The 16,207-nt window shown below is 40.9% G+C and overlaps 1 protein-coding gene across 2 annotated transcripts in view; it reads left to right on the top strand.

The window, feature by feature from the left end:
• The first annotated feature begins 5,347 nt into the window (after window positions 1-5,347).
• Window positions 5,348-16,207, top strand: part of LOC139550519 (dynamin-3-like) — a 40,634-nt gene continuing 29,774 nt past the window's right edge. Inside the window, exons 1-6 of one of the 2 annotated variants that reach the window (XM_071361456.1) lie at window positions 5,349-5,687; window positions 6,012-6,326; window positions 13,706-13,779; window positions 13,867-14,016; window positions 14,194-14,397; window positions 14,572-14,670. In XM_071361456.1, coding sequence (XP_071217557.1) covers window positions 6,166-6,326; window positions 13,706-13,779; window positions 13,867-14,016; window positions 14,194-14,397; window positions 14,572-14,670 — 688 coding nt within the window. In that variant the 5' untranslated portion in view covers window positions 5,349-5,687; window positions 6,012-6,165. Of the gene's footprint in view, window positions 5,688-6,011; window positions 6,327-13,705; window positions 14,017-14,193; window positions 14,398-14,571; window positions 14,671-16,207 lie in introns of both variants that reach the window. The other variant, XM_071361455.1, reaches the window with a different exon arrangement.

Consider the following 16,207-nt stretch of genomic DNA (forward strand, 5'->3'; position numbering starts at 1 on the left):
TGTGTGGGTAGAGTCTAGTGAGTGTGTGGGTAGAGTCTAGTGAGTGTGTGGGTAGAGTCTAGTGAGTGTGTGGGTAGAGTCTAGTGAGTGTGTGGGTAGAGTCTAGTGAGTGTGTGGGTAGAGTCTAGTGAGTGTGTGGGTAGAGTCTAGTGAGTGTGTGGGTAGAGTCTAGTGAGTGTGTGGGTAGAGTCTAGTGAGTGTGTGGGTAGAGTCTAGTGAGTGTGTGGGTAGAGTCTAGTGAGTGTGTGGGTAGAGTCTAGTGAGTGTGCATAGAGCCAGTGAGAAATAAATAAATAATAAACAGGGTCAATGTAAATAGTCCAGTTAGCCATTTGATGAACTATTCAGCAGTCTTATGGCTTGGGGGTGTTCAGGTGCCTTATGGTCACAGAACTGGCGCTCTGGTACCGTTGGCTGTGCGGTAGCAGAGAGAACAGTCTATGACTTGGGTGGCTGGAGTCTTTGAGAATGTTTAGGGTCTTCCTGACACCGCCTGGTAAAAAGGTTCTGGATGGCAACTAGTTCAACTCCAGTGATGTACTGGGCCGTATGCACTACCCGTATGCACTAGGGTGTCTGGGATGATGGTGTTGATGTGAGAGATGACCAGACTTTCAAAGCATTTCATGGCTACAGATGTGAGTGCTACGGAGCGGTAGTCATTTAGACAGGTTACCTTGGCATTCTTAGGCACAGGGACTATGGTGGTTTGCTTAAAACACAAGTAACTGAAAGTAATCAGATTAGGCCTACATTACTGACTTTGGGTGATCCAAAAGTTACGTTACTGATTACATTTTTGGACAGGTAACTAGTAATTAAAATGGTTTACATTTAGAAAGTAACCTACCAAACCCTGACTACAACAACAAAGAAGTTACTGCAAACAACGAACACAGTTTTTTCATCTTGGACATAATTGCACGCACAATAGAAGAGCACAATATGTACTTTTAAAAAGTTTTTACCGTGCTGCTCAAAGCTCCTCATTTTGGCAACAAAAGCAATAACAATGGTGGTAGGGCAGCAAGTGGTGCTGTTTCCTCTACTGCGGATTCCATCTTTAAAAGTATATTTCGGGATTGTATCTACTTCCCCAGAGTCAGATGAAATTGTTGATACCATTTTTATGTGTCTGTGTCCAGTATGAAGGAAGTTAAAAGCTGTTTTGTGAGCCAATGCTGACTAGTGTTAGCGCAATGACCTGAAATCCATGCTAGTTAGCAACTTCCTTCAAACTGCACGCAGAGACAAAAATGGTCTCCACAAGTTCATCTGACTCTGGGGAGCTAGATAAAGGGCCTCATTGCCAAAATCCTGAAGTATCCCTTAAAGTGTTGATGGTGTATTGGAGGCTGCCTACTCACACAGAACCTACTCCACTCTTCCTCCACAGACGTTCACAAAAGATGACAATCAGCAAGATATCTTAATATTGTGTGATGCAGGCCTATGTGGATTGATTCCAAGAATAACTGAGAATCAAGTGACTGGTAAATGAGGCCAAGTGTTGAATCTTGATTAACGCTGCCCTCTGGTGGTACACTTGAAACACAGCAACATGTGTACCATCATTCCCCATCTTGCTGTGTGGTATAGCCAGTAGGGAAATTAAAGGCTAAATGATAGGCTAGTGATACAACCATGCAAGAGAAATGTATGCTCCAGTTTCTTTTTCAAGGTCTTCGAACTATGGGGGGAGAAGCCTTCTGCTCCCTTGCCCCTCGCCTATGGAAGGCTCTCCCTGACCATCTGAGAGATGCTCCATCACGTGGAACTTTTAAAACAGGCCTAGTGCTAGTCCTAATCTAAAATGTATTTAGCACCTAGCCCACTATTTTACCTGGCTCGATTCTAAATGTACAGTTGAAGTTGGAAGTTTACATACTTAGGTTGGAGTCATTAAAACTCGTTTTTCAACCACTCCACAAATTTCTTGTTAACAAACTATAGTTTTGGCAAGTCGGTTAGGACATCTAATTTGTGCATGACACAAGTAATTTTTCCAATAATTGTTTACAGACAGATTATTTCATTTATAATTCACTGTATCACAACCCCAGTGGGTCAGAAGTTTACATACACTAAGTTGACTGTGCCTTTAAACAGCTTGGAAAATTCCAGATAAGGATGTCATGGCTTTTTATTTTGTATTTTATTTCACCTTTATTTAACCAGGTAGGACAGTTGAGAAAAAGTTCTAATTTACAACTGTGACCTGGCCATGATAAAGCAAAGCAGTGCGACACAAACAACAACACAGAGTTACACATGGAATAAACAAACATACAGTCAATAATACAATATAAAAAGTCTATATATAGTGTGTGCAAATGAGGTAGGATAAGGGAAGTAAGGCAATAAATAGGCCATAGTGGCAAAATAATTACAAAATAGCAATTAAACACTGGAGTGATAGATGTGCAGAAGATGAATGTGCAAGTAGAGATACTGGGGTGCAAAGGAGCAAAATAAATAAAATAAATAACAGTATGGGGGTGAGGTAGTTGGATGGGCTGTTTACAGATGGGCTATGTACAGGTGCAGTGATCTGTGGGCTGCTCTGACAGCTGGTGCTTAAAGTTAGTGAGGGAAATATCTCCCTCACTAGTGAGGGAAAGTCTCCAGATTCAGTGATTTTTGTATTTCGTTCCAGTCATTGGCAGCAGAGAATTGGAAGGAAAGGTGGCCAAAGGAGGAATTGGCTTTGGGGGTGACCAGTGAAATATACCTGCTGGAGCGCGTACTACGGGTGGGTGCTGCTATGGTGACCAGTGAGCTGAGATAAGGCGGGGCTTAACCTAGCAAAGACTTATAGATGACCTGGAGCCAGTGGGTTTGGCAACGAATATGAAGCGAGGGCCAGCCAACGAGAGCATACAATCCTATAGAACATTTGTGGGCAGAACCGAAAAAGCGTGTGCGAGCAAGGAGTCCTACAAACCTGACTCAGTTACTCAGTCAGGAGGAATGGGCCAAAATTCACCCAACTTATTGTGGGAAGCTTGTGGAAGGCTACCCGAAACGTTTGATCTAAGTTAAACAATTTAAAGACAATGCTACCAAATACTAATTGAGTGTATGTAAACTTCTGACCCACTGGGAATGTGATGAAAGAAATAGAAGCTGAAATAAATCATTCTCTCTACTATTATTCTGACATTTCACATTCTTAAAATAAAGTGGTGATCCTAACTGACCTTAGACTGGGAATATTTACTAGGATTAAATGTCAGGAATTGTGAAAAGCTGAGTATAAATGTATTTGGCTAAGGTGTAGGTAAACTTCTGACTTCAACTGTATGTTGTTTCTATTGTATATACAGTACCAGTCAAACGTTTGGACACACCTACTCATTCAAGGGTTTTTCTTTATTTTTTTACTATTTTCTACATTGTAGAATAATAGTGAAGACATCAAAACTATTAAATAACACAGATGGAATCATGTAGTAACCAAAAAAGTGTTTAACAAATAGTTTAAACAAGTTGCCACCCTTTGCCTTGATGACAGCGTTGCACACTCTTGGCATTCTCTCAACAAGCTTCACCTGGAGTACTTTTCCAACAGTCTCGAAGGAGTTCCCACATATGCTGAGCACTTGTTGACTGCTTTTCCTTCACTTGTTGCCTTCTTTTCCTTCACCAAAGGACAGATTTCCACCGGTCTAATGTCCATTGCTCGTGTTTCTTGGCCCAAGCAAGTCTCTTCTTCTTATTGGTGTCCTTTAGTAGTGGTTTCTTTGTAGCAATTCGACCATGAAGGCCTGATTCACGCAGTCTCCTCTGAACAGTTGATGTTGAGATGTGTCTGTTACTTGACCTCTGTGAAGCATTTATTTGGGCTGCAATTTCTGAGGCTGGTAACTCTAATGAACTCCTCTGCAGCAGAGGTAACTCTCGTTCTTCCTTTCCTGTGGCGGTCCTCGTGAGAGTCAGTTTCATCATAGCGCTTGATAGTTTTTGCGACTGTACTTGAAGTAACTTTCAAAGTTATTGAAATTTTCCGCATTCACTGACCTTCATGTCTTAAAGGAATGATGGTCTGTCATTTCTCTTTGCTTATTTGAGCTGTTCTTGCCATAATATGGACTTGGTCTTTTACCAAATAGGGCTATCTTCTGTATACCACCCCTACCTTGTCACAACACAACTGATTGGCTCAAATGCATTAAGAAGGAAAGAAATTCCACAAATGAACTTTTAACCAGGCACACCTGTTAATTGAAATGTATTCCACCTCATGAAGCTGTTTGAGAGAATGCCAAGAGTGTGCAAAGCTGTCATCAAGGTAAAGGGTGGCTGCTTTGTAGAATCTCAAATATATTTTCATTTGTTTAACACTTTTTAGTTACTACATGATTCCATGTGTTATTTCATAGTTTTGATGTCTTCACTATTATTCTACAATGTAGAAAATAGTAAAAAATAAAGAAAAACCCTTGAATGAGTAGGTGTGTCCAAACTTTTGACTGATACTGTATATATATATATATATATTTTCCTAAGTAGAGCTTTGAGATTAATCAAATCAAATGTTATTTGTCACATGCTCCGAATACAACAGGTGTAGACCTTACAGTGAAATGCTTACTTACAAGCCCTTAACCAAAATGCTTTAAGAAGTTTCAAGAATAAATAAGTGTTAAGTAAAAAATAGATAAGTAAAAAATAGATAGTTGAGGTCATTTTGAATGGGACACCTGGTCATCGTGTAGAAGGGTTCTTTAGGTGTTTGGAATGTTAACCTGTTGTTATAGTGTGCCATGTCTGCCGTCACCAGGGTAAAGACATCCTCTACAGTAGGCCTTAATGACCAAACACATTTAGCCACTGATTATAATGCTGATGTTTAATAAACATGTCAAATATAAGATATAGCTATTGTTATAATGAATGGAGGATAGAGAATGGCTTTTATCTAACACAGATGTTGGCTTGGTGAGGTTATAATAGGCAGCGTGTGCCTATGGCCTATGGTAGCCAAGCTACACACCGACTGTATACCACGCCAGACACCTGCTATGGAACAGAATGCTTTGCCATCAAACAAAATGCATCTTTATATCATGCATTTTCACACACGATAGAAGAGGCCGTGATGGAAAGGGGGGATGAGTTGAGCATGAATGTGTCCCTCAAATTCAAATATTCGACATGTTATTTTTGCTCTCACTGTAGGGGACTGAAGGAGCGCATCCAATCCTGCTCAGTGCGTGATGCGCAGCCGTGAGTCATGACCGCAAACATGGCACGATGGCACAGGGGGCGGGTTTGTTATACCTAACCTGTATGCGCCCTGCCTATAGGCCTACCACGACTACAGCTCCCCTGCTGTCATTGTGCACTTCATATGTCAATCTGAACACCAAACGCAGCGCCTCCTCGCAATTATCGCGGTTGCATAAAAATATATGATTAATCCGTTATAGAGGCGAATTTGGGTTCGTTCGGAATGAGGCTTTGACTCCATCCGAGCAAAACGACCCGACCAAAACATTATTATAGCACAGGACATCAACATTTAACCGATGCTCATTTACAGCAGGTGGCGTTGCTTGTATAATCTATAATCGCGTTTCGATCCGGACCTTGGATTGGATCTTCCTGTTGTTCAGATTCAGCACTGGACAGCGACCGATTTTGTCGCTCGGGCATTCAAAACGACAAGGAATCCTCGAGAAAGGGTAGGTCTAAATGAGAAATGGCTATAGAAAAATAATAGATTGATTTATGTCGATGTATTTATTATTAACGTGTTGCCTGTAAGCAAAACATAATATTCGATGCAACGCGTTTCATTTTGTGTCGGTTATTTTTCATCTTGATGCATGTAATCTATGGAATTATGTCTACAAATTTGCACGGCTTTATAGATGGCTTTTAGAGACAGATTTGAACAGGACCTCATTCCCCAAATGCCCTTGAAAATAATGGTGTGTGTGCAGTGTTGGAGGCAAACAACTGCGCAATCCTACTCTGACTGCCTCGTTTTCCCTGTCTCTCCTCAGTCGAATCGACCCTTGCTTGGCTCGGGGCAATGCGCGGCTAGATGACTTCACTACATCAACAAGCACGGTAGCCCTGGACTAAATATATCACCACATCCCCCTGCCTTCTCTCTTCCTTCTCTCTCATCTTGAGCGCCTCCCGCCCGCTAGCACCATGGGTAACCGAGGAATGGAGGATTTGATCCCGCTGGTCAATAAACTCCAGGACGCTTTCAGCGGCATCGGTCAGAGCTGCAATCTTGACCTGCCACAGATCGCGGTAGTCGGCGGACAGAGCGCTGGCAAGAGCTCGGTGTTGGAGAACTTCGTTGGCAGGTAGGTTCAACGATTAGCAGCCAAGCACAACACGTCAAATTCATTACTAATACTAGGGCTAGAAATAATCCAATCTCCTGTTAACCTTGGGGATGTCCTGTCACGGCCAATTTATCCTCAGTCGTGTCCATCCCCGTCACGTTTTGTTTTCCCAGAGGACGCACGCGCTGTGGCGTCCCTGATCATCTCGTAGCCAGGAGCTCGAGCTCGTCTCCATCTTATTTTCAACGCACATTCCTATTGCATTGCAGGCTATATGACAGGGGAGCCGGTATTTGGGTTACCGCAACACCCTCGGGATTTCAGCCCCATCCAGCCTTTCATTCCTTGAAATATCAATATCTTCAGTAGAACTACCATTTTAACAGAGACAATATTTGTTTTCAATCACTTTACACAAATCCATGTCTCTATCTGTAAACTATACATATATAATGTCTATAGGCCTACAGTATTGGGTTGAAATATAACATGTCCACCCCACCACCTGCATAAAGGTTGCTTTAGAACCCGAGATGTCTGCTGTGGTCTCCTGGTTTCAATAGCATTTCTAGTCATTACAGCATAAACTGTATCAATACTGCCTATCTCACTGCTGTGACACAACTGACTATCCCTTTCTAATTTCTGTCAAACAAGTGAGATTCATAGGCTGTTGTTGCTTCAGAGTGAATGAAGGATGTAAACCTCTGTAGATGAAAGCATCTTTAGGTGAAGAGTAATTATTTGTCCATCCTTTTGCCTATTGGTTTATTTCAAGACATCTATTTACCAATGAATGGATTGAAACTGTAATGCGAGACTGAATTGAATGACGGCTGAATCATCTGGTTGAGTATTATGTTACCAATTATCATTTGTCCCAAGACAAATGCGGGTAACAGATAGCCTAGCGGTAAGAGAGTTGGGCCAGTAACCAAAAGGTTTCTAGTTTGAATCCAAAATAGACAAGGTGGTGAAAAATCTGCCAATGTGCCCTTGAGCAAGGCACTTAGGCCAGATTGCTCCAGGGTCGCCGTTGATAATGGCAGACCCTGGCCGCAACCCCACTCTCTGAGGGTGTCTCAGGGAGAGTTGGGATATGCAAAAACACATTTCCAATTCACACATGGGTATAATACATGCTTTTACATGTGTGAAATAGGACAAATACAAGTGCCTACATTATTATAAGACGAATCCTCTGTATCCTCTGTACTGTAGTTGATTAAAGGTATTTCGGATGTGGGTGTCTCAGAGGGTGAATGATATTGTCTGTAAAATAAGTAATGAAATGACTTTTGTAAGGACTGTTGGATATGCAGTACAAATACCTGTCATCACTCTTCTCTCATCTTATTACATTGATATGATCAAGTCAGTTCTGCTGTCAATTGTGAAGAAGAGTTTCCATTCGATTTTGTTCACTGTGGGATGAATTGGTACTGTAAATTATGACACAGTGTGGCCCTTGAATGTGGTTTGTAAATAAACAGATGCCATTGGATAGAGACAGAGGATGTTATAGAGTAGTCTGACAAGTCAGACAACTGTTTCTGTATTATGACCTATGTCTACAAATATTTACAGACAAACGTGAATGGTAAAGACTGGTAATTGATGCTATGTATGAAAATGTTTCTGCTATCGCCAGGGTTGTATTCATTAGTGCACACCGTAGCAAAACCTTTTGAAACGGAAATAAGAGGGTTTCTTATTGGACAAGATTCCGGAGTCCCGCCCTGTTTGTCCGTTTTCTTCCATTTGGTGCGTAGGAAATACGACCCAGGTCCAGATAGATGAGGTGCAGGGTTGTTGTCAGCAGCAGCATCAGTCAAAGCTCAGCCGGCCACCCCTGAGACCTGGGATCCAGCTGAGTAATGATCCTGCTGTCCAGGGTTGGCTCCCCCACAACACTGCTGAATGGACACCAGGGTTCTGACTCATCTTTTCTGCTATCCCATAGATAGAGGGCAATCTCATGATCAATATTCATCTAGCCTAGCCGTTGTTTCAATTGCGTCAGGATTGTAGCGTTCAACTGTGTGAGAAGAAATGACAAGTGTCCTAAACATACATATAGACAAGTGACATGCAAACACATGAGCCAACACTCACGCACACACACTCAATCTCTCTCTCGTCTGGTAGCAGACTGGTATGTACTGAAGTCATCATTTTTAGTTTATTTTCAGTACAGTATGTGGTGAATTTTCAAAACTCGTAGTACAAAACTCCAAACTGGTAACACTTGTTGCGTCTTACATTTAAAACCTTTCATTGTGCATTTATTTTGTTTGTAGACATATTTCACCACACAACCATTGATCGATCCAAAATATAAGTTTACTGTGAAATATAATGAACAACCAGTTCACCAGTTCATGTAAGATACATTTTTAAAAATTGCCCTTTGAATGTAGTATGCAACAGTACTGTAAATTACACTACATTACTGTTTTCCCATCAGGCAATACATTTGCACTACCCATAAAAATGCACTGAACATCAAATTTCCAAAATGTCTACCTCATGAGTGACCATTGAAGGCATCTTTCACAATGTTATAAATTGAAAGAAACATCATGTTTAGCAGGCACTAGTTTGCATCAAGCCTATCTTGAGCATTTGGCCACAGGTTCTCATCAAAATTGCAGTAAATATCCTCATTGTTCATGTACCTGGAGAAAAAACAAGCCTGATATAGGTCTGGATTCATCCATGACCTGAAGGAGAGTGGCACGCTCATGGCAATCTTCCACCTGTATTCTATTTCACAGTATTGTAGTGGTCCTGTACGTGGCTTAGTTCATTAGAGCATGGCACTAGCCAGAGTTGTGGGTTCGATTCCCACTGGGGTTACATACCAAAATGTGTGGACTGTTGTCACTTTGGATAACAGTGTCAGCTACGTAAATTGCATATTTTACAGTACTGTATTGGCCAATGAAATTTGAGTAAAGTACTGTAGCTTCATTTTGGATACATGTTTACTGTACAGGGAATGCATTTCTTTCTTGTTTTGGACTTTCTGGATTATTTGCGTATTTGTTTTATATTGTTATTGCATTACTGCACTTTAGGAGCTAGAAACACAAGCATTTCGATGCACCTGCTATAACATCTGCTAATCTGTGTACGCGACCAATAAACGTTGATTTGTTACATATAGTACATCTCTGATCTTGTCAATATCAGATTTTTTTTTAAAGTACTTTGAATTAAAATCATAACTATCAAGGCACAGGGTGAGACCCAGATGCAGACACAGGAGGCAGATGGTTGGAGTCTTACAATGTTTAATAATACAAAGGGATAGGCAAGAGAATGGTCGTGGACAGGCAAAAGGTCAACCAGATCAGAGTCCGGGAAGTACAGAGTGGCAGACAGTCTCGTTCGTGGTCAAGGCAGAAAGAATGGTCAGGCAGGCGGGTACAGAGTCCAGAAACAGGCAAGGGTCAAAAACCAGGAGGACTCGAAAAAGGAGAATAGCAAAAGGAGTATGGGAAAAACCGCTTGTTGACTTGACTAAACATACAAGACGAACTGGCACAGAGAGACAGGAAACACAGGGATAAATACTCTGGGGAAAATAAGCAACACCTGGAGGGGGTGGAGACAATCACAGGAACAGGTGAAACAGATCAGGGCATGACAATAACAGCCATCACCATAGTAGTACATTCTGGTGTATATCATACTTTTTATGTTTGTACTTCACAGACATACATTTTTATTATGTAGTTCTCAAAATCTGTAGTAGACAAACCAGTTTACATGTTAAATCTACAGGTTTACCAAACGGTTAAGTGATCATCGATTAAAAGCAGTCGGATTAAGTAATAGTAAAATATATTTAAAGAAAAGAGAAGAGAATAATTTCAAAGTAATGTGAGCATTGCAGTGTGGAAGGCAATTACTTTATATGAACATGTACCGTGACTTTCGGAAAGCATTCAGACCCCTTGACTTAGTCTAAAATTGATTAAATCTTTTTTTTTACTTCATCAATCTACACACAATATTCCATAATGACAAAGCATAAACAGGTTTTTAGACATTTAAAAATGGAAATATTCTCTTTTTTTTATGACTCGGAAGGGCAGCTAATAAAAACAAATTCTTATTTACAATGACGGACTAACCCGGCCAAACCCAGACAAATGCTGGGCCAATTGTGCGCCACCCTATGGGACTCCCGATCACAGCCAGAAGTGATTCAGACTGGATTCAAACCAGGGACTGTAGTGACACCTCTTGCACTGAGATGCAGTGCCTTAGAACGCTGCGCCACTCATGAGCCCAGACCCTTTACTCAGTACTGATTACAGCCTCGAGTGGTTCTTGGGTATGACTCTAAAAGCTTGGCATACCTGTATTTGGGGAGTTTCAACCATTCTTCTCTGCAGATGCATTCAAGCTGTCAGGTCGGATGGGGAGCGTTGCTGCACAGCTATTTTCAGGTCTGACCTTGGGTGTTTGATCAGGTTCAAGTCCGGGCTCTGGTTGGGCCACACAAGGACATTCAGAGACTTGTCCCAAAGCCACTCCTGTATTGTCTTGGCTGTGTGCTCAGGGTCGTTGTCCTGTTGGAAGGTGAACCTTCACCGAAGTCTGAGGTCCTGAGCGCTCTGGAGCAGATTTTTACGAAGGATATCTCTGTACTTTGTTCCGTTCATCTTTCCCTCGATCCTGACTAGTCTTCCAGTCCCTGCCGCTGAAAAACATCCCCACATCATGATGCTGCGACCACCATGCTTCACCGTAGGGATGGTGCCAGGTTTCCTACAGACATGACTCTTGGCATTCAGGCCAAAGAGTTCAATCTTGGTTTCATCAGACCAGAGAATCTTGTTTGTGGAAAAAGTAAAGGGGTCTGAACACTTTCCGAAGGCACTGAATTGCAATGCTAAACATGTAGTTTTAGATGAAACACTAATTAAGTTGCAATGCTAAACATGTAGTTTTAGATGAAACACTAATTAAGTTCCGTGGAAAAAAGACTATGCTTTTGTGTGTTGTACTTATTCAATTGAAAATGTGGTTAGAGTTTTGAAACAACTGCCTTTTTGATGATCTGTTTTGAGTTTTGTACAAAGAGTTATGAAAATGAACCACATACTTGTGAAAATGGCACCAAAGCGATAAAAAAGACTTTAAATGAGTGCTCTGCTACCTGCTGCTTTGCATGCTGTTCATGTTGACCTCTTGTGCATGAACTACTTTATTTCATCAGCATCAGCTAAGCGAATCAGGGACTGTTCAGGTGGTTCAGAGGGTAAACTGGACTGTATAATCAGTTGGATTTACCAAAGAGCCTGATGACATTTTCAGATGAAAATGTTTTTCTGTTGATATTATCAAATCTCTTCCTCTGTGTGGTTTAATTCATTCTACGTTATCTGGTTGGTTGTGTGTGTTCAGTAGGTGTGAGACTTTACATCATGGCAGTTAGTGTCTGTTGGTGGTTGGCCAAGGGTTCACAAGGCCTCAGTCTCCCATAATGCAACACAATCACCAGTAGTGTCACCTTCAACCTAGTCTCCCATAGCCAGACACCATCTTTTTGTCACATTCACAAGGTTACATTTAAACTCACCTCCTCTCTTTGTAACTTTCCTGATTTTCTGTCCCTCTGTGTAACTGTCCTGATTGTCTGTCCCTCTGTGTAACTGTCCTGATTGTCTGTCCCTCTGTGTAACTGTCCTGATTGTCTGTCCCTCTGTGTAACTGTCCTGATTGTCTGTCCCTCTGTGTAACTGTCCTGATTGTCTGTCCCTCTGTGTAACTGTCCTGATTGTCTGTCCCTCTGTGTAACTGTCCTGATTGTCTGTCCCTCTGTGTAACTGTCCAAATTGGCTGTCTCTAGGGTTGGCACAATTATAGTATAATCATGTAACCAACAATTATGGACAATAATTGTGAACAAAAAACATTATTGTCATAATCATCTTAATATTAATTTTAGAAGTAGGTATGTTGTAGTTGTATTCATTAGGTATGACGTAGTTGTATTCATTAGGTATGTTGTAGTTGTATTCATTAGGGATGTTGTATTTGTATTCATTAGGTATGTTGTAGTTGTATTCATTAGGTATGCTGTAGTTGTATTCATTAGGTATGTTGTCGTTGTAATCATTAGGTATGACGTAGTTGTAATCATTAGGTATGCTGTAGTTGTATTCATTAGGTATGACGTAGTTGTATTCATTAGGTATGTTGTGTTTTGTATTCATTAGGTATGTTGTAGTGGTATTCATTAGGGATGTTGTAGTTGTATTCATTAGGTATGTTGTATTTTGTATTCATTAGTTATGTTGTAGTTGTATTCATTAGGTATGTTGTAGTTGTTTTCATTAGGTATGTTGTAGTTGTATTCATTAGGTATGCTGTAGTTGTATTCATTAGGTATGTTGTATTTGTATTCATTAGGTATGTTGTAGTTGTATTCATTAGGAAGGTTGTAGATGTATTGATTAGGGAGATTGTAGTTGTAATCATTAGGTATGCTGTAGTTGTATTCATTAGGTATGTTGTAGTTGTATTCATTAGGTATGTTGTATTTGTATTCATTAGGTATGTTGTTGTTGTATTCATTAGGTATGTTGTGTTTTGTATTCATTAGGTATGTTGTAGTGGTATTCATTAGGTATGTTGTATTTGTATTCATTAGGTATGTTGTTGTTGTATTCATTAGGTATGTTGTGTTTTGTATTCATTAGGTATGTTGTGTTTTGTATTCATTAGGGATGTTGTGTGTTGTATTCATTAGGTATGTTGTAGTGGTATTCATTAGGTATGTTGTAGTTGTATTCATTAGGTATGTTGTAGTTGTTTTCATTAGGTATGTTGTATTTGTATTCATTAGTGATGTTGTAGTTGTATTCATTAGGTATGTTGTATTTGTATTCATTAGGTATGTTGTATTTTGTATTCATTAGGTATGTTGTGTTTTGTATTCATTAGGTATGTTGTATTTTGTATTCATTAGGTATGTTGTGTTTTGTATTCATTAGGTATGTTGTAGTTGTTTTCATTAGGTATGTTGTATTTGTATTCATTAGTGATGTTGTAGTTGTATTCATTAGGTATGTTGTATTTGTATTCATTAGGTATGTTGTATTTTGTATTCATTAGGTATGTTGTAGTTGTTTTCATTAGGTATGTTGTATTTGTTTTCATTAGGTATGTTGTATTTGTATTCATTAGTGATGTTGTAGCTCATTTCCAAATATGCATTATGATGCGTTACCAGCTTAAAACATTTTTAAACAAAAATGACAATTATTATAATAACCGAGGCTATTTGCGTGATAAATAATAGTTTCCCAAATGTCCATAATCATCACAGCCTTAGCTGTTTCTTTGTGTTGTTGTCTTGATTGGTTGTCTGTCTGCAGGGACTTCCTGCCCCGAGGCTCTGGGATCGTCACCCGCAGGCCCCTTGTTCTGCAGCTCATCAGTGCCAATGCAGGTAACACACGCGCTCGCACGCACGCTCACACACACACACACACACACAGACACACACACACATACCTATCTGCATCTTTCTTCACAGAATGGGCAGAGTTCTTACACTGCAAAGGGAAGAAATTCACTGACTTCGATGAGGTTCGCCAGGAGATTGAGGCGGAGACTGACCGCATTACTGGGGCCAATAAGGGCATATCTCCCGTCCCCATCAACCTGCGCGTCTACTCCCCACATGGTACATATACCTAACCCCTCATCCACCCTCTTTCTCTCTCTTACTCTCTCTCCCTCCCCCTCTTTTATCTCTCTCTCTCCCTCTCATATATATCTCTGTGCTCTCCTTCCCTACTGTGTGTTCATTAATATTCACTATAAGATGTGTCCTCCTCTCTCCTTTCCCCCCTGCCTGCAGTGCTGAACCTGACAATGATTGACCTGCCAGGCATCACCAAGGTGCCCGTGGGGGACCAGCCAGTGGACATTGAGCAGCAGATCAGAGACATGATCATGCAGTTCATCTGCAGGGAGAGCTGTCTCATCCTGGCTGTCACCCCGGCCAACTCTGACCTGGCCAACTCAGACGCCCTCAAACTGGCCAAAGACGTTGACCCCCAGGGTAAGATGTTGATCATATTGCTATATCACATTATGGGGTTAGCTGATATTTTAAACACCTATCCAGACGTTGAGAGATCTCGCAGGTATCTGCAATGAAGTCAGCCATGAACGTGGTCTTTGTGTTGTGACTGACTTCTGCCTTTGCCCCTTACCCTTTGACCTTTGACCCCAGGCCAGCGGACCATAGGAGTGATCACCAAGCTGGATCTGATGGATGAGGGAACAGACGCCAGGGAAGTCCTGGAGAACAAGCTGCTGCCCCTAAGGAGAGGTGGGACATCTCTTTCTCTCTGTCTGTCTCTTACTCACTCTTTCTCTGTCATTCTACCAATCTCTCTCTTTCTTTGTCCCTCTTTCTCCATCTCTATATCCACCGATCTACTTCAGTCATCTTTGGTATCAGCTTTTCTGTTTTATCCTCCGCACTCGCCTTACATTTTGGTCCCATTTTATTGTATCTCAGTCATGTCTTTTCCATCATCCCGTCTGTCTGTGTTTGCTGCCAGGATGGATTGGAGTGGTTTCACCCTGTCCATCTGTCCATCTGTGTGTGTTGCCAGGTTCTATTGGAGTGGTTTCACCCTGTCCATCTGTGTGTGTTGCCAGGTTATATTGGAGTGGTTTCACCCTGTCCATCTGTGTGTGTTGCCAGGTTCTATTGGAGTGGTTTCACCCTGTCCATCTGTGTGTGTTGCCAGGTTCTATTGGAGTGGTTTCACACTGCCCATCTGTGTGGAAGCCCTGAAGCCCAAGGCAAAAAAATAAATAACGTAGACTCTTGGATTATCTTGTTTGAACGACTTACTGTCTTTTTCAAATGACTTATTATTTTGTTTGAACGACTTAGTAAAAAATATAATACTTTTTTATACTAAGTAATTCAAACGAGATACTAAGTTGTTAAAATGAGATGCTAAGTCGTTTGAACAACGTATTATCTCATTTGAACTACTTAATTGTTATTTAGTCTAATTAGGCATCATTTGTTATGCAGCTTGTCAGACCGTTTAATGGTTGCTGCAGCCATTCATTCACTGATTCCATCCATTGATATGATTATTAATGGACAGTTCTTTGATAGCCTGAAGTAGGGCTGCTTCTGAATGCCAGATCCTGTAAGTGGGTGAGTGTGGAGCGAGGAGCAGAGCGTAATTCAAGCAGATAAAAAAAGGTTGTCGCCCATCTCTCCCGCTCCAATTTTACTCTGGTACTGCTCAGCCACAAGCTCTGGGCATGCTCTGCCTAGCATTTCTCATTTCCTTTATCACTATTGTTTTAATTAGGTCTATTTGGTTGTAATTATTTAGCCTACCCCACCCACAGTTTATATAGTTTATATTCGACTGTCTAACATTAGGTTATGTATTTTTTTTTTAATTGCTTCAAATGTATTAATGGATGTTTTGGGTAGGCAATATACAGGCTACTGTAAAATGTATTTTCGTGTTTCTTGGAATAGAAACACCCTAATATAACTCAATTTAATGAAGCTAAAATATCAGAAGTGAATCGTAAATAATAAAGGCCAGTATCAGCTTATTTTCATAAATAAAAGGGAATAAATAATATCAAACTGCAGCAGTGAAATGATTTGCGCAAAGAAGCAAGCACCAACAAGCTTCACACCCTGTCCATCTGTGTGTGTTGCCAGGTTCTATTGGAGTGGTTTCACCCTGTCCATCTGTCCATCTGTGTGTGTTGCCAGGTTCTATTGGAGTGGTTTCACCCTGTCCATCTGTGTGTGTTGCCAGGTTCTATTGGAGTGGTTTCACCCTGTCCATCTGTCCATCTGTGTGTGTTGCCAGGTT

Source organism: Salvelinus alpinus, chromosome 23, assembly GCF_045679555.1.
Source record: "Salvelinus alpinus chromosome 23, SLU_Salpinus.1, whole genome shotgun sequence".
Taxonomy (NCBI): domain Eukaryota; kingdom Metazoa; phylum Chordata; class Actinopteri; order Salmoniformes; family Salmonidae; genus Salvelinus; species Salvelinus alpinus.